The following is a 25,095-nucleotide window of genomic DNA, read 5'->3' as shown; positions in this document are numbered from 1 at the left end:
CAACTTCCGCTTCGCTATTTTTTTTCCTTTCGCCCTTCTTCCCATTGAGCTGATCGTATTCCGTGGATAGCTACACCTGCTCCCTGTTTCTCATACCCTTCTTTTAAAAAATCCACCATGGATGATTTTGACATGCTGAACGCGCCCGCCGCTGGAAACGGCGTCGGCTCGGATGAGGATCCTGCTGCTGCCTTTTTGGCCCAGCAAGAGAGCGAAATCGCGGGGATTGAAAACGACGAGGGCTTCAGCATCCTGGACAGTGGAGAGGTGCCCTCGTCGCTGGGAGACTCAAACGGTGAGAAACTGCTGTGTAGAGCAAATAATGTTTGCATCTTCTCTGTTATTCTGTCCGAACAGTTATTATTCATTTGGGAGGATGTATGTAAGGCGCTAAATGATGGATGTTGTCCGAACAAGAACGGTAATGTGACACCGAAGTTGGTGCGTTTTTAGCTAATGCTAGCTGTGCTAGCAGATTTATCAGACTGTCGGGTTTAGTTAACATTACCCTGTTAAGACGATTTCCAGAATTAAGTTATTGACATGTTCAAAAAAAAAAAAAAAAAAAAGCCAGAATGATTCCTCAAACATCTTGTTTAATGATCACACCATTTCCTAACGACGCTTAAATTAGTGAAGCTTTATGATAACATCTCTTTACTGTGTCATTCATTTTGCCTTCAGTCCAGCTTGGTTACTGGTGTCCACAAGCTGGTGATTCACGAGCTAATTGTAAACACAGACACGAAAATCCATGCAATTTAACAACTTTTGGCCACGGATGACTTATTTCTTCTTGTATCTCTATGGGTTAGCAGTTCCTAGCTAGAAATGCTGACCTGTCACACTTGGCATAATGCGATGATCTTCGACATAGAGTGACTGCATTAAATACATTTTATTTATTTATTTATTTTTAGAAATTATTGCTGTTTTCTCTGTTCGTCTTTGCCTGATTTCTAACCCATGTTGTCTTTAATCGTTTTGTAGATGGTGCTATCAATGGAGATTTCCACGGGGTAAGACTCTTTACATTATTTTCATTAGATGATATTTTATTGAAGAATCATAACATTTCGTCTATCTCATTTGTCATTTTTAAGATTTAGCCTTGTCTTTTCTGTTGCAGCAGACTACACAAATGATTATCTGATTTGTGATGCTATTGTTATAGCATTTTACTAAACTATACTGCTATAGTGATGTATTTATTTTGAATACAACTGGGGGGAAAAACAACATTGTCAGCTTGGAAAAATAGTTTGTTGTCTCAGTGTTCTGGTTTATAAATCACCTGGAGTGAATGACAAGCTGTGATCCCTTTTGTTGACATGCAAACTTTTTTTTTTGTATTTATTCCCTAAATCAGTTATGATTAAAGTCATTCTGGACAATAAACTTGTAATTGTTCAGCTCAGCAAAGCCACAATGTCACCGACCGCTACTTTCTTGTTTCCAGGAATCCAGCTGTTATAATAGAAAGTTCAAATGACTTGAGTTGGAGGTAAAATGAAATGAGCACATCCAAAATGTCAGCAGAAAATTTATTGTGAAAGGAACCCAAAGCTCAGCAACATAAGCACTTTTTCAGTAAATTTTGATTAACCTGATTGGTGTTTTTACATTTATATTGTGCAAAGCATTACTAGATGTAATGTGTGAAATTTCTGTCCAAGCATGGAAAAATAGGGTTGAATTGCTGGCTTGCTGGTGACTCCAACTTCCTTTTTCCTGTGCTGTCATTGCAACATTTCTTCCTGTTGCACTGTCAGGACTTCGAGCAGTGAAAGAAGTTCCCTCTTAAGGACAAATGTACTGCATGTGTATTTAAAGATGACAAAGAGCTGATTTTACATGCAATTTTCAGGTGATAGTTAAAGAGGAGTCACTGAATACGTCAAGATTACAACTTCTTAGTAAATGCTACTGAAATACATGCTTAAGTGAAATAAGAGTTACTTGACTTGTTCTTTTGTTGTTGTTTTTTTGTTTGTTTTGTTTAGGAAAGTAACGGTCCATCAGATGCCTATGCAGCAATTTCCAATGCAGATCGACTGCAGGCTGAACCTGAAAGTCTCCGCAAATGGAGAGAGGAGCAACGAGAGAGGCTGGAGGTGTTAGGTTTGTACAGAGTGGAATGTCCTTTTTTTTTTTTTTTTTTTTAAGTAGGGAAAAGATGGCGGACCAATGTCCTCTCAGACATGTCAAGTGTATATCTATGATAGGTAATAGATTCCAACCAAGCAGTTATTATTGTTTTTTGTTTCTTACACTTTGACCTAAATACAGTAATCAATAATCCATCACAATTCAATTTCTCACTTTCTTTCACTTGTTCCAAAAACTTGAGTGGAAGTTGACTGGTTTCCTGACTCGGATGTGTTTGCTGGATGATTAAAACTTAATTCCTGAAAAAGACACTGAGAAAAATCAAGAATAATAGCAGAAGTCTGTTTTCCACCCACTTAAACTCTTTGGGTTGTATCAGCTGTTTCAGAGAATAAAGATAAACATAACAAGTGCTTCAAACAGAATCAGATAATACCATGAACACCACAAGGTTAACTCCTCCTTCCCTCCTCCACTGCCTGTGTTATTGCATTTTCATTCTTTTGCTGACTGAACTGCACTGCTTGACTACTGATATTGACTATAGCAATAAATGTATATGAGAAATATATTTGTCTCGTTACTTGTTTATGATTTCTCATTTGTTTACTGTTTGCCTGTCTTTCATCATCTCCCTCTGCAGATGCAAACTCCCGCAAGCAGGAGTCTGAGTGGAAGGAGAAGGCCAAGGTGGAGCTGGAGGAGTGGCATGCCAGGCAGAACGAGCAGCTGGAGAAAACTAAAACCAATAACAGGTACTGGTGTCTTGTCAGGATGGAAACAAAGCAACAAACAAATATACTGGGGAAGTGCATACTTTTCAAGATTTTATTATTAACAACTATTTAATCCCTCTTTATTAGATTATATATGTAAACATTCTAAAGGTTTCTGATTAGGTCTAAATCACTTTGGCATGTGAAAGTGTTTCACCAGCACATAAACCGCTGATGTCGACCTGCCCACCTTTCTGTGTAGCAAGTATTTGTTTTCAGAGTAAAAGTGGTAGTAGTCGTAATCTGCAAAAAGCTGCTGAGTCCTGAAGCGTACACCTATAAACACCTGATTAAATAAGAAAATTTAAAAATTTCAGATGTTCACATGTTTTTGTGAAAAATATTAACTGTACCCTTACCCAGTTTGAGACAAAAGTACAGAGATTATTTGAGAGATTGTTGCACAAATACACCTCAAGCATAACCTGGGAAACACTGAATGACACATGGATTGGAACTAGCATTTTACAAACTTAAAATGTGCTACTTCTTTATTATTTTTTATTATTAAACCTTTTTATAGGACATATATATATTATGATTGAGTTTTACTATGGGTGCTTGGGGCTTTTTTAATTTTTTTTAATTTTTTTTTTTTTTTTTTTTTTAAACCAATTTGAAAATGGTGTGAATCAGACTTTGAGTCCCAGTATCAACACCTACATCTGACCTTTGATACGTGTTTGGTCATTTTTAAGCATGGTTACCGTGAGTATTCCTGGTTAGACATAATTTCTCAACTTAAGACCTTTGCTCTTTAAATTGGATCAGTTTTCTTAGGACATATAGCCGTTTATTTTGTATTCATGTTTAAGATACACAATGTAAATTTAGATTCCTGAATTTGATTTAAAATCCAACTATCAATTATTTGCATTGTCTATTTTTGACTGCTTTTATGTCTAAAACCTTTCTGTTTTCCTTTTTCTTTCCTATGATGGTACTCCAGCACTTTATTCAAGGTTGACGGGTGTGCTGCTTTGTACTTTCTACATGAAGCAGCACCATACTGGATAATGATCATTTTATTAGTTTAGAAAATGGACAATTTAACTGTCCTGTTATCTCAGTCATCCTTCCTCTAAACTATTGTTTTTTTTGTGCTTGAATGAAGGAAAAAAAAAAACCTCCTTGACTCTGTTAGACTTGTGCACACTCATTTTGAAGCCCCTTTGAAAACCTGTAGACGTATAGACTGAGCTTTTGTTGGTGTGGTAACTGATAACACTTGTGTTTCCATCCTCTCTCCTTTTACTGCTTTCTCTCTTCTCTCCTGTCTTATTGCTGCTCTGTCGTTGGGCGGATGTTTGTTCAGGGTTCTGGACGAAGACTTCTACAAGCAGCCCTTCTCTGAGCTCATTGGTTATGTGTATGTTGCTTCAACTAACATCCTCCTGCCTTTTTCTTGACTTCATTGTTATCAATCACTGACACCATATTCATCTCATTAGTTAGCGGATTAGTTTTTCATTACTGTTGCCATGTCTTACCTTCATCTTTTTTAACAGCCTGCCATTTTGTAGTTTTTAATTATTTCTCATAGACAACTGCTATCATTTTAACCTCACGTGTCTGCATGTCATGTGACGAGATGCTTGTCAGAATTTTTCATTAGAATGAACAAGTGCATGAAATTCTCCCAGAGGTAGACCGATTCTTTCATTTGGCTGATAAGAGGGTTTTAGAAACGGCTTAATGGTGAAAACAGGTTCACCAGTGGCGTAGTAGTCACCAGTCATGCAGATAGTCAATGAAGTCTCTGCAATCTTTCAACGCTAAACAGACTGCAAACTTTAAACGGTTTATGTTTACATTTAGATTTAAAATCTTTTTTCCTATAATAGTTCTCCACACCAATGGGGAAAAAAAAAATTAAACAAAAAGGGGGGAAAAAAATCCTGTTAATGGTTCTGCCAGCAGGTTCTAAAAGAGGGTTAAATGCTTCCAGTTCCAGGCTTAATGCAGGAGCAGCTGGTTTAATATGTAATCTTTTCATGTACTTTTGTCTTGCAGCAATGCTCTGATATATAAAACACCAAAACATTGTCTATTCTTTGTCACAATACATTATGGATGAGAGGAAAAAAATGATACAGATGTTACGTTATTTACCAGTTAAGTTATCTCTTACTCTACAGTCCAACCGCACACTGTAAACACCAGTTCATGTAATGAAATCTTTTCACTACTGCATATATTGTGCATAAAGTGACCACAAACTCAGATAGTATTATTAGTTTATCAGATTTTTCTTTTCCTTTGACTTGGTGTGTTAGCATGATTTTCCTCTCCAAATGCAAAGATGACATCTGTTTGATTTAGTGAGCATAGCTTCAAATGAAATCTAATGGAACAGTAGTTTTAAGGAAAGCAAATGCAGTTTTCTGGGGCTTTTGTCCCCTGTATGATGCAGATCATTCATCAGGATATAAACTCTCTTTTGAGTTCAATTAGTCAAAATTAAGAATTTACCTTTTCTACTTTGCAATGGTCTCGAAATAATGATTTCTCTGAACCTGTCGTATCTGCATGTAAACATCCACTGTCGGTCTACTTCTAACTTACAAAATCCTCAGTCAGATCCTATGAAATCATTTTCATTGTTTTAGAACTGCTTGTGTTCATTCCTTTTATTTCACTTTTTTCCATGTTTTCTCTTTGTCATCTAGTCAGATACAAATTGTGTATGTCCAACTATTAATATATGCTTGTATTGACTGGGTACATTTTTAGAAAGTGTTTTTCAAGCTTTTTATGAATGATGTTTTCTCAATTGACTCAAAGAATTTTAGATGTAGTATGCTAATAGATCTGTTTGAAGCAGTTGTGAATAAATTTGGTTTATTTGCCAAAGCTAAAAGGGATGACATATCAGGGGCAGAAATTAATACTTTGACTGTAATTTTGTCTTTTGAGCTCCATGCAGCTCATTGATATGTACAATTTTTCATGTGATTTGGCATGCGATTCATTGCAATACAAGACCAAACACCTAAAAAGTGGGTGGTGTAAAATCTTGGTGTTGTCACTTCTGATAGAATAAGATTCTCCTTAAACTTTCCCCGTTGTCTGTTCTTGTTTGCCACGTTTTATTGCTGGTGATCATCCCACAAATACTCAACTGCTTCAAACGTGTTTTCCTGCTTTGTTTTCTTAAGCTGCTCTGTAGCTACTGCTGTCTTATAGGAAGACATGCTAATATGCTCAGCTAGCTGACCAATAGCTTTGTGCAGCCTTTGGTTTTGCTGTGTAGTTATTCTTTCTGTTGGACGGGGACATGGCTGAATCATTCCACTTGTCTTCCTTTCAGCTTTTCTGGCAAGCTAACAAGACATGAGAAAAGTTCAAAAAGACTATGTGGACGTGACTTGTTTTAAACGTCACACTAAAGTGAAGGCGTGACAGCAGGATTAATGCTTGATTTTCATTCTAGAAATATCCGACAAAAGTGATTGTTGGTCACATTTATTTGCAAATAAAATAATCAAACCAAAGGCTGCACACACTTGATTTTCAAAAAAGGGGGGGGGGGGGGGAGAATGTTGCTTTTGCATGCTGGCTTTCAACATCTGCAACTGGCTCATTTTTGCTGTCTTTTATTTCATTCTCTCCCCCTCTCACTTCTGAATTCTGACTTGTGAAACTGTTTCTCCCTGTTTTCTTTTCCTATGCACCTTTAAAGCACACACATTAACCATCCTTGCTACCGCCTAGACCAGTTAAGTAAAAAAATGAAACCCCAGAACCTTCAAACACTTTATATTTTTGGCAGGGGATCAATGCAGATTTGTGACTGTGTGTGTGCGTGTGTGTGTGTACTAGTTCACTTGCCTGTCAGTTAGAACCACTGCCTATGTAGGATTTTAGGTGTAATCTTCCTTTTGTGATGTTATCGTCCTCTTAGCTGTTTGTGTATTTGCACTTGGTTGTGACAGTGAATGTTCATTAGCTTTTCGTCCCATGTTTTGCTTTGTGTTTTGTGTTGTAGTTTATATTTAAGAGGCAGAGTGGACACTAGAAACACTGAAATGTGTAAATAGATAAGTATGACAGTGGTACTTTTTCTGTGGGTGGATGTGATAAGGACATAACATCTATGGTTTGCATCTTAATATGGCTGTTTGATGATAGTATTGATACATTTTATCTTTTTTTTTAATCTTTGTAAAATATTTTAGGTGTTTTGGTTTTTTTTGTAGTCATCTTTGTGTTGTTTAGTTTTTGTTTTATAAAAAATCTTCACTGAAAGATGTCAGTTTTTGTTTTGTTTTTTTTTCCCTTCCCACACTGACACATCAAATAGCAGAAAATTCATTCTTTGCTACAAGTGTGAAGCCTGCTCTTCTGCCACAGCAAAATGCATGGCTAAAGCCCAGTAGTGCTTCCAGTTCTTTGGGCTTGGTTAAAAACACAGAACTTGCCTTTATTGTTCCCTTTTTTAATCAAGACAAGTATATGGATGAGCTTCTTGTCCTTTATACTTGTTTAGGAAAACAAGCACGAGGCAAGCTTAGCTGTAAGGGTGTTGGCAACTCTACCCCCCCAGTTCTGTACAGAACTGCATTTTTAACCAACCAAAAGTGCTTATTAGACCATAAGTTTTGTTTTTTTTCAACCTAAGTTTTTTTTTTTTTTTCTACAGATTGTTTGTTCAGTGTCATGTGTGTCATGTTTTTAAAAAAAAAAAGCAGTTGACTGTAGTTTTCACATACATAGAGTTGGTGGCATGCTGCCAGTACTGAAGCAGATTATTTCTTTGTGGATGTAAAGACAAGGTGCTTTGTCTCTGTGCAGTGATAGGACTGCCCTGACCTGAGGTAGACTCTGCTGAGCTAGAAGTCCAACCTGGCTAAAAGCTATTGAAAGATTAGTTTTGACAGAGTTGTAAGTCAGAACAGATGAAGAACCCAAATCTGTGTTAAATGCTCAGCAGAGGACTTTCTCATGGCTGTTTCTGTGTATTTGTGTTTTACTTCTTCCTCCATTGACTACTCTCTATTCCATGTCCTATCCTCTGTTACGTGTAGAGCGGCTGAGGAAGCCATGATTTCAGATCTGGATGAGAGCAACCCTGGCACAGAGTGGGAGCGGGTGGCGAAGCTCTGCGACTTCAACCCCAAATCCAGCAAGCAGGCCAAAGATGTGTCCCGCATGCGCTCCGTCCTCATCTCACTGAAGCAGTCCCCGCTGGTCCGCTAGGCACCAACGGTGGCTATGAGCAGCATTCCATATCATCCTTTTTTCCACCGCAGACACCAGCCCAGCAACCGTGATCACACCATTTGTATTTTGAGGACAAGGGACTTTCATCCCTTTTGTCCATGTCTACTTGCCACGAACTGCCCTGTTAATCCCCCCCCCACCACCACCACCACCACCACCACTCCCAGTGGAAGGAAATAGCCAGTGGTCCTTTATCCTCTTCTTTCTCTTCCTGGCAGGGCTGTAGATTAGTCTCGATGTACCTGCTTGACATTTCTCCTCCCTGAAAGATTTGTCTGTGCGCGCCTTTTCAGCAGACCAACCAAGACCTTCTAATGTTTTGCCCTTGTTTAAGAAACTAAGATCAAGACCAGGTAGATTTGCACCAGGTCTTATGATCTGCATTATACTGTAAGGGTGGCGAGTTGGGACACTAAAAGGGAAGGGATGATGATTGTTTGGGCCTTCAGCTACACTACATCCTGCTTATATGCCTCTCCCAAACAACATCATTCATATATGCTGTCTTGTGTCTCTTCATCTTGTCAGCCTTCGAGAGTTTAAAGTCTAGTGGTATTATTCACATTTTGCCCTCCAACATATCACTTCATGTTCTCCTTCTGAAAACCTATCAAAAGGTTTTCCCTTTTCTTTTCTAAGGACCAAACTTCAGATTCAATGTGTGTACTTTGAACTGTGTGTAGTGCCTGCTTGTGGCATGTTATAATTTTCAATCTATGCATTTTCTTTTCAATGCCTCTCCCTCTGCATTCAAAACTGAACAAAGTGTAGTGATTACAAGGTATTTCACCTGTTTAAAATCTCAACAGTGTGTGTATGTACTCTATGCGTGTACCTATGTACATATACAGAAGGCAATATATATACAGTATATAAAATATTATGTCACTGAAATTAAGACAGTTGTGGTTTTAATGAGAAATAGATCCTAGCCAGCTTGACCATGTGTGTTCATTGTCCATTTGATTTCAATATCAGTAAAAAAAGTAAATGAGATTTGCTGTCTTGTCGTCCTTAAGCAGAATAGTTAAAGGATTTTTTTTTTTTTTTTATGTTGAAGGTGGTGCGTTTATATCTTGAAAAGATGAGTTTTTTTGTGTTACTGGTGTGTTCATCCAAATATTTGTCCACAAGGAGGCACAGTAACAACGTGGAAAGCCGGCGCATGACTTCAACTGCCTTGCTCCAAGTCATTTAAACAGAGAGAAAAAGCTCATGTTGACATTCAGAAGCTTATAGGATCAACATCAAAGTGGAGAAAAGCTGTAAGTTTGGTAAGTATTCCTACTCCAAAACTGAAGAATAATTATGTAATTTTGCATCAGTACTGCGTTAAGGATCACATAAATCAAACAAGTGGGCTTTTTTTCCCCACATATATATTCAGAACATTCTAAAGTAATTAAAGTCAAAACCATCCTGCAATCCCTGCAGAGTGGGAGGTTTGAAAGTAGACTATCGGTGTACAAAAACACAACTGTAGTACATAAAATGCCAGGAACATCGACCTGTGCAGACTTAAAAAGTGCAAAAGCTCTGCCAGGTTGATAAAAAGATGTGACCATAAATTCACTCGAACATTGTGATGAACAATGTTTGCGTCTCTTCAGTTTGTTGAACATTTTGTGAGAAACCAGTTAAACTTGCCCAACTGATGAGCTCCTGATCTCTGTGTAACTAGCGCCTAACTTTTTATCAGTGACCATCAACCAGCAGTGGAAATGTCCTTGAACATGTAGGTGTGTTTTTAAACACTGATTCAATTCAGCTTTATCTGTATAGCACCATTTCACAACAATGTCGTCTGAGGGCACTTTACAGACACATCAATTCAAGCCAAGATATCAACTCATTGTATCATTCTGTTATTTCAGTTTTCCTCTTAAATGAACTTTAGTAAAACTGCCCACCTACTGTCAATATCCAGTCAGCTCCACAATTATGTCACTTTTAATTTAATAAGCCCAAGAGATAAAGAGATGCACATCACAGACAGGCTGTGGTTACTCTAAAAAAAAGTTGTCTCTTTTCTCAACTGAAAGACTATATATGCGTTGTGTTGTAACAGATCTTCTGGAAATTTTCTTCAGTGGAAGAACAATCAGAAGGAAATAAAACCTTCATCTCTACCTCCACATTCAGTTTTAGAAATTTGCGAAATAGACAAACTGATACATTTTGAATGTATTAAACTATTTCCAATATTTTTGGTAAACTTACATTAGAAAATTACCCATTCTAAATATCGATTACACACTATTCATTCTGCCCTCAGTGCGTCATCATCATCATCATTATTATTATTATTATTATTATTATTGTTGTTGTCCAGGGTGTGCCTTTTCCCCTCACCCGCTTCCCTGCAACCCTGAATTGGACTATGCGTTAATAAAAAAATGAATGAATGAATTACAAACCCCGCAATTTTTCCGCCTGTATTTTAGTCAGACTGCTACGTCAGCACGTGACTACAAAGACGGAAGTAAAGCTCATCCTGAATGTGCAACACCCTAATCGCTCCGGTTAGGCCACTCAACCCCAGTCGCGACACGCCTCGTTCATTTGCCAGTGAAAGGAGTAACTGTAGTCGTTTGTGTTTCTCCGTTTGTTCGTCTCTCTGCCGTCAAAATGCCTTTAAAGTTTGAGCTGTGTCCCGGTCGAATGATCGGAGGAGGTCATCCGTGCTTCATTATTGCTGAAATTGGACAAAACCACCAAGGAGACATTGAGATAGCGAAGAAAATGATCAAAATGGCAAAGGTAAAATTAAAAACTTTCCAACATTTTCTGTATGTCATAGAAATGGTTAGATGTTAAGCGTCCCTGCCTTTGGTAGCGGTAATTGCTGCAATACATCAGGTTTTGGGTTGTGTTTAGTGGAACTTCTCGTTTGAATGAATTGGCAGGACGATGCAGGTTTCTGCTCCAAAATATTACATCACAGGTGGTTTACATCTCTGCCTGTTTTCATTTACTAAGCTGTAAGCATCGATGCATGGTCCTAGAAGACTGTAACACCATTGGGGAACTGTAACATTGGCTCGTTGGATATGCCAGTACAGAGCAGAAGTAATCTCACAATATAGCATCCCAAAATAATAGCAAAATTAGGATCAGAACTGAAAACATCATTAAAGGGAGGATAATAACTTTTTTTTTTCATCCATTGTTACCTCCTTCAGTATTCTATCCTTTCAGGTGGTTAGGCAGTAGCAACTCTTTCATTGTATTCAGCTTCAGTAAAGAAACTATTTTGTCAATATTGAGTTGAAAAGATGTGTGTTCAGACATGCTGTACATTTGCTGTATTTAGGAGTAAAGAAGATAACATGTTTTGAGATACTAGATCAATTTAAAAACAAAAAAAAGTGTCTTAGTAATTGCGTTAAGTACATTACACCTCTCGTGCCTTTGGGACTGATTTACTTCTAGGCTTCTTCTTTATCATTGAGCTTGCAAAAATGCAGTGATTCACAATATCCCTTTCATTTTTCCTTTCCTGTTTCTGTATTTTCTTATATCTATTTTCACAGGACTGTGGTGCAGACTGTGCCAAATTCCAGAAGAGTGAATTAGAGTACAAATTCAACAAGCGAGCCTTGGAGCGTCCATATACCACTAAAAACTCTTGGGGAAAGACATATGGTGAGCACAAGCGCCATCTGGAGTTCAGCCATGAGCAGTACAAGGAGTTGCAGAAATATGCTGCAGAGGTGGGAATTTTCTTCACAGCCTCAGGGATGGATGAAGTAAGAACTTTTCTTTGTTTTATTTATATATTTTTTAAAAAAAAATTTATGATGCTTCAGTCAGAAGTTTAACTCTAACTTCTTACATTATAAGATGGCAGTGGAGTTTCTCCATGAACTCAATGTGCCTTTCTTCAAAGTGGGCTCTGGAGACACCAATAACTTTCCCTATTTGGAGAAAACCGCCAAGAAAGGTCAGATTAAGTCCTTACTGACTGCAATACAGACTTTGATTTCTTCACATGGTATGCACAGTGTAATGCTGGTTCATTGTTGTCTGTGTCAGGTCGTCCCATGGTGGTATCCAGTGGGATGCAGTCAATGGAAACAATGCGTCAGGTCTACAAGACAGTGAAGGAGCACAATGAAAACTTTGCCATCCTTCAGTGTACCAGTGCCTACCCTCTGGAGCCTGAAGATGTAAACCTCAGAGTAATCACGGTAAGTAAAATATTTGTTTTAAACCTTTGTCACACATAGACACCAAATAGTTTGTGATGAATTAGGTCTGGAGTCTTGAAAGTTTCAGGTGATTCATACATTTAATAATGAAGGACTTTCTCCTGGAGATGGGCTCTCCGGCAGGGTTAAAAATGTATTTGTGCACGTTTGTATAAATGTAAAGCCTTTTTAGACTTTGGTATGATTAGAAAAATGCTATATAATCCATTTATGTCTTTAATCTTAGGAATTTCTGTCTTTCATTAATGACAACATATACATTCACATGTTTGTTTCTTTGTTTATTTAGATCCCCATTAGCTCCTGACATAGCAGTTTTTTCCTGGGAGCTACATCATCAGGATATAGATGCATAACACAAAGATGTATAAAAAAACATTTAACAAAACAAGAAAACAATAAAACATAACGAAAGAATAATAAGCTAAATCAATATATATAAGACAATAACAGAAATACACCTATACAGGTCAAAACTAAATGATTAAATATACAAAAAAAAACTAATAATGAAAAAACAAAAAACCTGATGCAGTGCCTCATGTTGACTACAGGAGTACCAGAAGGAATTTCCTGATATTCCCATTGGGTATTCTGGCCATGAGTCGGGCATCAGTATTTCGGTGGCAGCTGTAGCTCTGGGAGCCAAAGTCATTGAGCGTCACGTTACCTTGGACAAAACGTGGAAAGGGAGTGACCATGCAGCCTCACTGGAGCCCTCTGAACTGGCCGAGCTGGTCCGCTCCATTCGGCTGGTGGAGAGGGCGCTGGGAACTGGTCTCAAACAGATGCTGCCCTGCGAGAAGCCATGCCACGATAAGGTTGGTTGACCTTTCTTCCCTTCAGCAGCTAGTTTTCATTATCACATCAAACATTCCAGCAGGTATAAAATGCCATTCCTCCCTCATTGTTTTGCCTCTAGTTGGGGAAGTCTGTGGTGGCCAAGGTGAAGATTCCCAAAGGAACCACCCTGACTCTGGACATGTTGGCAGTGAAGGTGGCCGAGCCCATGGGCGTCACAGCTGAGAACATCTTCCAGCTTGTGGGTAAAACTGTGATGGAAGATGTGGAGGAGGATGAGAGCGTCACGCCTGAAGTGGTTGATGGCTATGGCAAGAAAGCCAGAGGCTGTTAATTAAAAAAATAACTTGGAAGTTGGCTAAAAGAAAAAAAAAAAATGGGTGGAAATATTCACGATTCCTGAAGGGGTGATTTGGATGAAATATGAGATGACACTTGAAGTGTAATGAGGGTAATTTCACTGTCTTTGGGTGATATCGCTGACGACTAAGTAATGGATCATCTGTAATTTGATGTGATTGGAAAGTTGGGTGAGACGGCAATGTGCCACAGCATCTCTGATACATGGTTCCCCCCTTTATTTAATCTCAGCCAAAGTATGATCACATGTTCAGAAAGTGGCCTTAACAAAATCATTTTTCTGGAAAACTCAGATTTATTTTGAGGCTTGATTGAATCTTATAATCACAACTGATGCAGTGCCTCCAGATGTTGCACAACCACCAGATGTAACTGCTCTTTAAATCTATCCTGCAAAAAATCAATACAAACTTAATACATGGAGGCAAAGTCACAATTGATCCGCTTTTCAGAATGTCACCACCTCCAAGAGCAAATGTGTCTGTGCCAGATTTATAAAACTTTTCAAGTCTCACCACCTTGTGTCCATGACAACTGATCTTTTTTGTTCATTAATCCAGCTGCTTCATTTCACTCACAAGCATTTTTTTGTCTTCATGATATGAAGATCATAGATCTTAATACACAGACGTAAATGTTTATATGTTTGTCATTAATCTGACTGGTCTATAAAAATGAAACTTCCAAATAAAGATGTTGCCAGATGCTGACGATGTTCTTTGCACCTATGAAGTCCCTCTATGTATCCCACAGGCATGGACATGCTCATTTGATGGGCACAGTATTTACACTTTGTACAGGTTTTACACTGTGTTGGCCACTTTTGATTTCAGAACTGCCTTAAATCTTTGTAGCATAGATTTAACAAAGCGTTGGAAACATTTCTTAAAGACTTTGGCCCATATTGACATGATGACATTACACAGTTGTTGCAGATATTTTTTTAATTTCACATCCATGATGAGAATGTCACATTCCACCACAACTCAGAGATGCTGTGTTGGACTGATGTCTGGAGGCTGTTGGAGTACAATGAACTCATTGTCATGTTCTAGAAACCAGTGAGAGATTGTTTCAACTTTGTGACGTCGTGCGTTATTCTGCTAAGAGATGGACACTCTGTTGTCATAAAGGGATGGACATGATCAGCAGCAGTATTTGGGTAGACTGGCATTTAAATGATACGCTAAAGAAGTGGTTCTCAACCTATTTTCCTTGAAGCACTCCCTTCATGCACCTACTAAAAAGCCATGCCCCACCTTGTGCTGAAAGCATGTTTGATTTTATACTTTCAAAAGTGAGACTCTCGTCATAAACGTCTGGCTGAGTCCTTCACCAAACTTAAATTAACAACATAAATCCTTTTTACTTAGTGACAATTTGTGGTCATCAGTCACAATAGCTCTGAATGTTCAAAGCCTCAGACGCCCACAGGGTTGGGAACCACTCCTCTAAAGGGTAATGGTTGCCCTTCTGTCATCTGTAACCAGTCTGCTCATTCTTCTCTTTATTTTTATCCAGCTGACTTCCTCCCATTGAGTATTTTCTGTGGTTTGGAGTATTCTCTATGAAAATCCCAGTAAATCAGCACTTTCTGAGATACTCGCAGCCAGCCACCATGTTTTATAGGCAACCCTACTTTAACACACCTGAATGAAATAAAGGGCTTGTTAACAGGCTGCAGAGAACTTGATAAAAAATCTGACTCAGGTGCTTTGGAGGCGGTTCATGTCTAAAACATGCAGAGCACGTGGGCCTGAGGACCGGAATTGAGAAACACTGCCTTACTTAGTCCAGTGTTTCTCAGTTCCGGTCCTCAGGCCCTTCCTGTCCTGCATGTTTTATATGCAACCCTACCTTAACACACCTGAATGAAATAAAGGGCTTGTGCACAGGCTTCAGAGAATTTGATAAAAAAAAATCTGAATCCGGTGCTTTAGAGGAGGATCATCTGTAAAACATGCAGGGCAGGGGGGGACTGAGGACTGGAATTGAGAAACATTGGCCTAATGTAATTAAGGATTGTCGGGAAAGCTGAAACCTAATCCAGCAATAATTTAGCGAGAGTCAGGAAACACCCTGGACAGGTCACCAGTCCACTGTGTTTTCAGCATCTCTTAAATCCCCTTTCTTTAACATTGTGATGCTGGGTTTGAATTTCAGCTAGTGGTTCAAATCATATCTGCATGACTAAAGGCAACTCTGCAAGACCTGTGCTATGATGGGCTGATAAGCTATTCGTATTAACAAGAAATAAGAGCCACCACCCATTTGGTGGATATCTAGATTTTCTCAATTGTCTTAAGAGCAATATAAATATAAAAAAAAAATCTTCAAGATAAAAATAATGCTACAAATACCAGCCTATAAGTTATGTTTCATTTTAATAATCAAAACAGCAACAATATGTCTAATTTATTGACTGAAGTGATTCAACATCCACAGATGCAGTTACATCAAACTCTTTGTGTATGCCTCTGCTGCCATCTAGCGGCCACATTATGCAAGACAATAGTAATTGTGTTGACTTGCAGACATAATGCATACACTCAATGCAGTCATTCTACTTTAATGGTTTATCTGCAGCTTTTATTTGCACGCTTGTTTCTCACCTCACCTCCGTTCTCTTTATATTCATGATAATTATACACAGATTTAGGGCATTGTGGCACATAAAAACAGTTGTTACTTAGATCGTAAGGCGATCACATCACTACACACAGGGCACAGAGTGCATTTAGATACAGCCAGGCATGAATCCAAATCCAAGCAACTAACAAGGATAGGATCATCATCACAGAATGAAAAGGGATTTAACATTTGCTTTGGATTTCTTTACGACACCTAACACAGCTCAGTTTAACCTTTAAGTGAGAATGGGCATTCGTGAATTAGGGCTTATGAAACGCCAGAATCTCTATTTGATTTTTTTTTAATAAGGATTAGTAATCAGTCTCATTGCTGTATGATTAAAAACCGAGCTTCTCAGCCAGCAAGTTAATTATGATGCTGCTTTAGCACACCTGAATCAAACTGAACAAACAAACAGCCTGTCAGCTGTCAGATTTTGGAATTAAGCCATCACTGTTTTTCTATTTTTGTTTTAATTTAACTAATTAAAATGATAGAGTGACTACTACATAAAGAAAGAAAAGGTATAAAACTCTCAGTGAAACCATTTGTCCTTTGGTCTGTTGTGTGACCCTTTGCCAAGAGTAATCCTTCTCTCTGCTTCTGAGGTTCAGAAGATTTACTCACTAAGAACTTGGAGTTTTATTAGACCTCTAGTTTTGTGTAAGCGTGGGCCGGTTGTGAAAGGTAGAGCCATCTTAAACAAATCAACAGTGAGGCTGTTTGATCCACCGCTATAGCTACTAATGTCATGATCTGCATCATAGTCCGACCAAGCTTCATCTATAAATACATTTTTTTCACTTTTTATAAAATTCCAGCTGCTGCTGACAGAAATGTAAAGTGAACGACTTTCTCCATCATTGAAAATGATAAATCTTTTACATTTGGAAAGGGAAATAACCATTGCTGACTGCATTGTAACTTCAGGCACAAATTTGTCCTTCAGTGCAAGTGAAAAATACACATTTTTCTGGGAAGGCCTTATATCACCAAGATGATAAAAAGTACAGTTCCTTGGCCTTTACGCTGATAATACAATAACTTTTGCAAAAAAAAAGAAAAAGAAAAAAGATGTAGATGTCATCATCAACTGGCAATTGAAACATGATAAATATGTTAAGTGGTCTTTATAGTAATTTTTACCTGGAGAACACCGCAAACTAACAAACTGTAGTGAACTGTGAATATGCAGCTTGTGCTTTCCACAAGGGCTGATTTAACTTTGTTGTCAGTGCCTTAAAACTTTATATTATCTTAATTTATTTATTTTTTTAATCAAATGTCATCGCTAAGGGCAGCTAAGCTAATGTAGTCAGTCTCCTAATCAGTAAAGGAGGGATACCCAAAATAGGTACATACTAAAAATAAAATAAATAAATAGTAAATTAAAAATCAATATTTAATTGGTGCAAACTAAAAACAGCATATGCTACACATAGACTTATCATACATGCTTGTTCTTTAAATAATGCAACCAGCGTACAATTAGTCTACAAACAAAGTGGCCGACGATCCTATTAGAGTCTGCTGCAGGAAAGTGATTTAGGTTGGTGGATTATTGGTGGCATGCACTGAAGAGTCAGCATATGCCACTGAGCTGTGGGTGGCCTAACTGTCGCCATTTTTATCCCACACTGCTGGCATGGACGATGCACCAGATACCGTATCAGAAAGAAAGGAAGCATTAACAGCTATGCCTTGCTTTGTCCAAACAATTTAGATCTAAAAAAAAAAACATTTTTTTTTTCCACATAGGGTAATTGTTCATCTCTCTATACATTTCCACCATTATGCATCATTCATTTCTGGTTATTAAGGACCAATGAACTGATCTATTGTCAAGTAAAAAAAGAAGGTGAAAAACCTTTATGTTCCCTTTTGTCAATTTAATATATTTAATCAACAACAGCAGCAAGTTGCAGTTAGTAAACATATGTCATAAAGTTGTAATTCAAGCCAGAAGCATAATCAATTGATAAGAATGACAACATCAATCGTGTTTGTCCAATTTCTTTAGCTGTTAATGCAAGAATGAAAAATAAGATGTAATGCCAGACCTCCCATTTAATCTACCAAATGCAATACAGATAAATTTGATGAAGAGGTGGCGCATGAGCAAAGGAAAGGGCAGTTTAAATTAGCCACGAATCAAGCCACATTAACAAATGAAAAACTGTGCATCATCCATCACTGTGCATGTGCTCCCTGAGTGCCCTTCTAGTCGTGCATTTGTGCTTGGGGTGAGCTTACTGAACAGCCAGTTCTCTTGAGAGGAGATAAAGACTCATTATATAGATCTCTCTAATTACCTGTGCTATCCCTACTCACAGAAATAGGGTCCCTCCCTCTCTCCTATATAACTTAGCAACTATTTTAAGCAGGAGCTTAGGTCAATAAGCTGCTGCTGCTGATCCCAGCTTCACAAGGGAACATCTTTTTTTCTGACTTTTTCACTGCCTGAACCCAAAGACAACCACTCATCATTTCAACAGATTGAAAGAAATAGCTCAAAGGGTTATATGACTGCAGTAGCATGAAAAACTAAGACAATTTGCAGCTGTAATGTGCTCTGATGGAGTTTGGTTATTATGTGTTTGCAGGAACTGAAACTATGTGAAATTTACCTTGATATCGTTGATAACCAAATCAATTATACTCTGAATATTAATCAAAAATGTTACCAACACTCATATAAAGTTGTTTCTACTGGTACAAATTTCAAGGTCTGCCCGAGATGCACCTTAGCTTCCCAAGAATGAGGTTTAAGTTAGCTTGGTTAATTATGTAACCAGTTTAGCCTTTTCAGGACATTGCATAGCCCTTATATAGCAGCTACAACCCAGATCCATTGCTAAGGTCAAAGGCCTCGTTCTCAAATCAAGTGTCACCTCAGGACATGGCTTTGCCACTTGAAATGACAGTGAGGAAATGAAGTAAATACATTAAATACATAAAAGGGAAACAAAATGTTTTTATTTGTTCTGCATCTGTTTCATACCAACGCCATGTCTAGAAAATAGGGATTTTTTTCTGAAATGGAACAAAATTTGAACTAAATGGATAATGTAAGCTGAAGCAGTTTCTAAACTAGGAGGAAATCTTACAGAAACACCACGGATTTTTTTCCCCACATGTTCATCTCAGGTTAATTTGAAGACAGTGGACATGTTTTCTGTGGTCAAGTGAGTGCATGTTTCAGCTGCTATTAAGAAAAATAATCAGCTTTTCTCCAGTATGGGCACGTATTTTTGTCATTGTCCCACAGTGACCTGCAAATAAATAAAGGTGCCATTGCAACCGGGAGTAATGCATTAATTGTTTCATCCTGGCCAGATATCCGGGTATGTCGCTTTCTATTCATACTAAGTATGAAGCGTGCTGCATGGAATACTTTTCAAGAAAACAAATAGTAAAAATGAATTAAAAGTATTCAACACAATGGTAAACTTGCTTTCAACAAACTTTTCTTCAACCATGTTGGCATATTATTTAGAATTTTTTTTATGTTTGTGGAAATGGACCCGCATCGTACATTTCTGACCATAAAACTTTGCATTCCTACTATGTTTGATGGCACTGTGACATTTATTATGAACATATCTGGACACATTGATTGCCAGCAGCAGCATCCTAATGTCGAGAAACTGCACACAATTTGCATGACATTGCAGTTAAGTCTTGCTTTATGCACAGTCACAAGCTAGCAAGCGGATATGAACACACTGGCTATTTTGGACGCCCACAGGTCTGATTCAGCAAAGAAATGCAAGACTGGAGAAAGACGGAGAAAGAAAGACAGCGAGAGACCCTATAGACACCCCCCCTACACACACACACACACACACACACACACAAACACACACACACACACACACACACACACACACACACACACACACACTCCACTACCACAAAAAGAAAAAAACAACAACAAAAAAAACATCCATTATGCAATAAGAGAATTTAAACAAAGCTTTTTCATATAACTCAACTGTGAATTTTTTAAGGGCCACTGACTTAATTAACATTTAAAATTTTGGATTTAATCAACTGAAATTTAATTAAATCAGCACATTTAAAAAATACCCTAAATTGACGAAAGTAATTGACATTTTAATACAAAAAATCTATAAAAAATCTAATAGATATACAAACAGATATAGCAAAGAAATAAAATATTTTATCAAAAGGATTTTAAAAAGTAAGGTTATATAAAAGTAAAATTCACAACCCTCCTCACTGGGAGTGCTCCTGCTTTTTAACTACTCAACAGGATTGTAGTTTATGTTTGTAAAAGAAGTGAAGCAGATTAATTATTCATCTAATTATGGGCAAGATAGGTTTCACAGTTACTTTGTAGTATTTTGAGATATTTGAATATTTTAACATGTACTACATTTTCCTTTTCACCTGTCAGGATTTCTCCCAAAACATAACACACCATATTTTCTACAATCTGCTAAATACACACATACAAACACACACACACACACACACACACACACACACACACACACACACACACACACACACACACACACACACACACAGACAGTATGTGACCAATGAGGGCATTATACACTCACCTTCTGGCTACTCAGGCTTATAGTTCTCACGTGTAAACCCTGATCTGACTTTAAAGTCTGTGCATGCAGTCAGACCAGCAGCAAACCAATAATCTATTATACCAGAGGTCAAGCTTTCACACCCAGGCCTCTTATTATAACATCCCTCATCCCTCCACTTTTTTGTATGATCTGCTGCATTGAAAGCGATGTAGAAAAATTCAATAATTATTTTCAAAGTTGCTGTGACTGGTGCTTTTTCCCCACAAGTCTGATAAGATAAATGCACATCGTTTATTCATTTCTTCCCTTTTGGGGGGGGGACGACCAAATGAGTCTAGAATGACTTAGAATTGCAGGATAATATATTTATGCAAGGAAAAAAAGGAAACAATTATTCATATAGAGAATTTGACTGGTGTCCTAAAAGAGAATTAAAAGAAGAGTTATTGGTGGTGCAACCTTTTTTCTAAACAGATTTTCCAAGAGTTTACAAAGTTTTGCAGCTTCATGCATTCAAAAAGTGACTGGTTTAAAACTGGAACAAGTTGCCCATTTAAAAAGAATACAAATATCAATCTGAATCAGTGTTAGAGCTCAACCTAGGGTTTCATTAGCTAGTTGAAATTTCAGTAAGAGAAATAGCAGCTTTTTTGTTTTTTCCCACCTAATAATTTAGCTTCTTTTAGCTTTGGGTAAGCTGCCAGCGACCCGGGCCTCGGGGGTCCTCCTGGCCTGCCTGTTGCCTTGTGTGAGCAGGGTCACATTGGCATGATCACTCTTCTCCATACATGTCCCACTCTATATGTTCTGCATGTGACACTGCCACTGAGTCATCCTGCAGGTTAATTCACTTTCTGTGTTTCTGGTTTATATTTAACTTGCTAGTTTCTGGTGCTCCTGACAGTTGTTGGCTTTGTCCTTCCGCAGGGGGACCATGAATCTGTGGTTGGCTTACATGAGTTTATGTGTGTGTGTATGTACGTGTGTATATATGTATGTAGGTGGATTTGTATGTATATGTATATGTATATGTATATGTATATGTATACACTATTCACAAAAAGTTAGGGATATTCAGCTTTTGGGTGAAATTTCACAACAAGCCTAAAATGCATTCAAACCTGTACAGGTGAACTTAATCTGATCTTCTCTAAGCTTTTAAATGCACATGTCCAACTGTTAAATGTGTCAATAAATTTTGCACAAGGTGCTGTTCTCTAACAAGGAGCTTAACGGCAAAAATCACGGCAAGTGTGTGATCCTTGAATTGACCAATAAATGTCCTGGTTCAATTAGAGCTGGTGTTTAAACAGTTGTCCTCATCATGCTGTTCACATTTTGACATCATGAGACCAAGACGACACCTAACAATGGAACAACAGTCCCTTGCCATTGCGATGCTTCAAACAGGACGTTCTCAGACAGAAGTGGCCACTGAGCTTGGAGTGTCACAGAGTGTCATCAGCAGGTTGCAACAGAGATATGGAGAGACTGGAAGAGTCACAGAAAGGCCTAGAAGTGGACGTCCTTTGGCCACATCCCGTGCTGATGACCGCTACATTGTGAACACTGCCCTGAGAAACCAGATGATGAATGCCACTCAACTCCAGGCACGTTTAAGAGAGGTGAGAGGCACCCAAGTGTCACGTCAGACCATTCGAAACCGTTTCCATCAGTGTGGTCTGCGTGCTAGACGACCTGCACGGGTACCTGACCACACCACCAGGCACAGGCATCATCGTCTTACATGGGCCAGGGAGCATTTACGCTGGACGAGGAACCAGTGGGCCTCAGTGCTGTTCTCTGATGAAAGTCGATTCACACTGAGCAGAAATGATGGCCGGCAACGATGTTGGAGACGTCAGGGAGAGCGCTATGCATCAGCCACTGTTGTCACCAGGCGAGCTTATGGTGGTGGCGGTGTTACAGTGTGGGCAGGGGTGTCCACTTGGTACAGAACTGCCCTACACTTTGTGAATGGTACAGTGACAAGCCCATACTACCTGAATAACATCATTAATCCAGTGATTGGGCCCCTACATGAACAGCACAGGCCTAATTTCATCTTCATGGACGACAATGCTCCTGCTCATCGAGGCCGCATCATCAGGGAACGGCTGTTGGAGACTGGTGTACCTCAAATGGAATGGCCTGCACTCTCTCCAGACCTGAATCCCATTGAAAACCTGTGGGATCAGCTGAGCCGTCGTGTAGAGGCTCGAAACCCTGCACCCCAGAACCTCAATGACCTGAGGGCTGCCCTTCAAGAAGAGTGGGATGCCATGCCTCAGCAGGCAATAAGTTGCCTTGTGAACAGCATGAGACGTCGTTGTCAAGCTGTAATTGATGCTCAAGGGCACATGACGAGATATTGAGACGTTCAAATTTTTTGTTGTGGTGTAACTACCATTGTTGTTACCTTTTGTGTTGAATGAATTTTTTGAGATGAGAAAATCAGTAGTGCATCCTTCTACTTAAATGTCTTACTTTTGTGATATTATATCACTGTAGCATGAACATATTGCATTTTCCATAAATTTCACCTGAAAGCCAAATATCCCTAACTTTTTGTGAGTAGTGTATGTGTATGTATGTGGACATATATGCATGTTTTTTTTTCTTTCTCTCTCTCTCTGTCTCTCTATAGAGGTGTTTTCTCTTTCTCCTCCCTATTCTCTCTCTGCTGTCTTCTATTTTTCTTTTTCTAAAAATATTATTTATGTGATCTTTTCTTTTCCTTTCTTTGTTCCCCTTCTATTCTTATTCTTTTCTCTCCGGTCTGGTCCAGTAGTACTATACAAACTCTTATGGAAACACTTGTGACAAATAAACAGAAAAATAAATTGTGAATTCAGAAAATCAAGGTGATCATTATATCTATAAAGCACCCCTTGGCAAAGTAAATTTGCTCAGCAACACGCAAAAAGCAGACAATCATTCTGCTTGCTTAAATGCTGGACAAGACAAAAACAAAAATGGGGAGAAAAAAAAAACAAAGAACTTCCTAATTCTTGATTTAGGCTCATAGAGCAGGAGTGATGAACTGGAAGTTGCATCTACAAAGTTACAGCCTTTAACAAATCATAAAAGAATTTTATGAATGCCTAATGCCTAATATAGCAAGATGGTATCCTCTGGAAAGATTTAACCTTTAGTACAAAGCTTTTTCATAATTTCATAATCATTCTGATCATCAGAGGTGTCAAGTAGCAAAGTACAACTATTTTATTACCTCACCTAATTGGACATTTTGGGTATCTACTCTTATTGGAGTAATTATTTTTCAGATGACTTTCTACTATCTGTTTTCTACCCCTTACAGTTTAAAAATACAAATAAAAGTAGTTTACTCCTACATCTCTCCGGCATACATATATATATATATATATATATATATATATATATATATATATATATATATATATATATATATATATATATATGTATATTGACAAGGTAATCCTGTTAATGAAAAACCATTCCAGGTGACTGCCTTATGTAATTGATTGAAAAAATGTCATGAGTGTGCCAAGCTGTCACCAAAGCAAAAGGTGGTTACTTGAAAGAATCTAAAATATAAACCATATTCTGGTTTATAAACCACTGTGATTGTTTTTAGTTGTACTCTGCAATTAAGAAAAAAGAAAAAAAAAAAGAAGAAAAACCACCGAGTGAGGAGGTGTGTCTAAACTTTTGACTGTATATATATACTTTTGAATGTATATATATATATATATATATATATATATATATATATATATATATATATATATATATATATATATATATATATATATATATATATATATATTGTATTGTTTTGTTTTGTTTTTCTTCTTATCAATTATTACTTAATTTTCTTGTTTGTCTCCTAATGCTAATTTGTTGCCCTCACTGAGCTAAGCTTATGTTTACGTATATTCTAATAAAGGTTGTTGATAACATACCTTTAGAAGTTGGACTCTGCAACATTACAATGCTTACAGTCATGTCATCCAGGCCACAAAACACATCTTAATGCTCATATAAGGTTCTTTAAATATTTGCATTGCACTCAAATTTGTTATTTTTTTTTATCAGAATCTATGTGGCTGAAAAGTTGTTGTGCTTCCCAACCTTTTCAGTATCAACAATCTAATATAATATTATAGCTATTATAACTTTAAGAAAAATGTTATTTTGGGGAGTGTACTGAAGGTTTTGGTGCCACAAAAGCGTTCCTTTTTAATGGTATTGTTCACACTTGCATTACTTTTACTTTGTTTTACTTTAAGTATTTTTTTAAATCAGTTCTTTCACACTTTTACTTAAGTAAAAATTTTATTTGAAAGTCACAGGGTCTGTATAGGTTCCTCTGGTGTAAATTAGCAGTGTCAGCATTATCTTGCTGTACTATGTGGAAGCAGGATTGTC

The 25,095-nt window shown here is 37.8% G+C and overlaps 2 protein-coding genes across 4 annotated transcripts; both read left to right on the top strand.

Moving 5' to 3' along the window:
* The first annotated feature begins 40 nt into the window (after window positions 1-40).
* Window positions 41-9,104, top strand: clta (clathrin, light chain A). Of its 3 annotated transcripts, XM_079265105.1 has the most exons (7): window positions 41-295; window positions 991-1,019; window positions 2,004-2,121; window positions 2,753-2,864; window positions 4,201-4,254; window positions 6,568-6,603; window positions 7,913-9,104. In XM_079265105.1, exons 1-7 carry the CDS (start codon window positions 118-120, stop codon window positions 8,082-8,084), a joined length of 699 nt encoding a protein of 232 aa, XP_079121231.1. In that variant the 5' UTR covers window positions 41-117; the 3' UTR covers window positions 8,085-9,104. The 3 variants fall into 3 exon arrangements, with proteins under 3 accessions (XP_079121231.1, XP_079121232.1, XP_079121233.1); XM_079265106.1 differs by lacking the exon at window positions 6,568-6,603; XM_079265107.1 differs by lacking the exons at window positions 4,201-4,254; window positions 6,568-6,603.
* Window positions 9,105-10,652: 1,548 nt separating this feature from the next.
* nansa (N-acetylneuraminic acid synthase a) lies at window positions 10,653-14,200 on the top strand. The gene is made up of 6 exons (XM_079264413.1): window positions 10,653-10,868; window positions 11,642-11,857; window positions 11,952-12,051; window positions 12,144-12,298; window positions 12,874-13,140; window positions 13,242-14,200. The coding sequence occupies exons 1-6, from the start codon at window positions 10,737-10,739 to the stop codon at window positions 13,452-13,454; spliced, it is 1,083 nt and encodes a 360-aa protein (XP_079120539.1). The 5' UTR covers window positions 10,653-10,736; the 3' UTR covers window positions 13,455-14,200.
* The last annotated feature ends 10,895 nt before the right edge of the window (window positions 14,201-25,095 follow it).

Source organism: Telmatherina bonti (assembly GCF_933228915.1).
Source record: "Telmatherina bonti genome assembly, chromosome: 3".
Taxonomy (NCBI): domain Eukaryota; kingdom Metazoa; phylum Chordata; class Actinopteri; order Atheriniformes; family Telmatherinidae; genus Telmatherina; species Telmatherina bonti.
Note: the sequence above shows the minus strand (reverse complement) of the source record. Positions and strands in the feature narration are given on the sequence as shown.

What these genes read in the sequence shown, in the direction of transcription:
- clta (XM_079265105.1), top strand. Translation starts at nt 118, where the DNA reads ATGGATGATTTTGACATGCTGAACGCGCCCGCCGCTGGAAACGGCGTC. An exon ending in GTCGCTGGGAGACTCAAACG is followed by an intron (nt 296 to 990) that starts GTGAGAAACTGC and finishes ATCGTTTTGTAG; the next exon opens with ATGGTGCTATCAATGGAGAT. An exon ending in TCTGAGCTCATTGGTTATGT is followed by an intron (nt 4,255 to 6,567) that starts GTATGTTGCTTC and finishes GCACCTTTAAAG; the next exon opens with CACACACATTAACCATCCTT.
- nansa (XM_079264413.1), top strand. Translation starts at nt 10,737, where the DNA reads ATGCCTTTAAAGTTTGAGCTGTGTCCCGGTCGAATGATCGGAGGAGGT. An exon ending in GGAGAAAACCGCCAAGAAAG is followed by an intron (nt 12,052 to 12,143) that starts GTCAGATTAAGT and finishes TGTCTGTGTCAG; the next exon opens with GTCGTCCCATGGTGGTATCC. An exon ending in TAAACCTCAGAGTAATCACG is followed by an intron (nt 12,299 to 12,873) that starts GTAAGTAAAATA and finishes TGTTGACTACAG; the next exon opens with GAGTACCAGAAGGAATTTCC.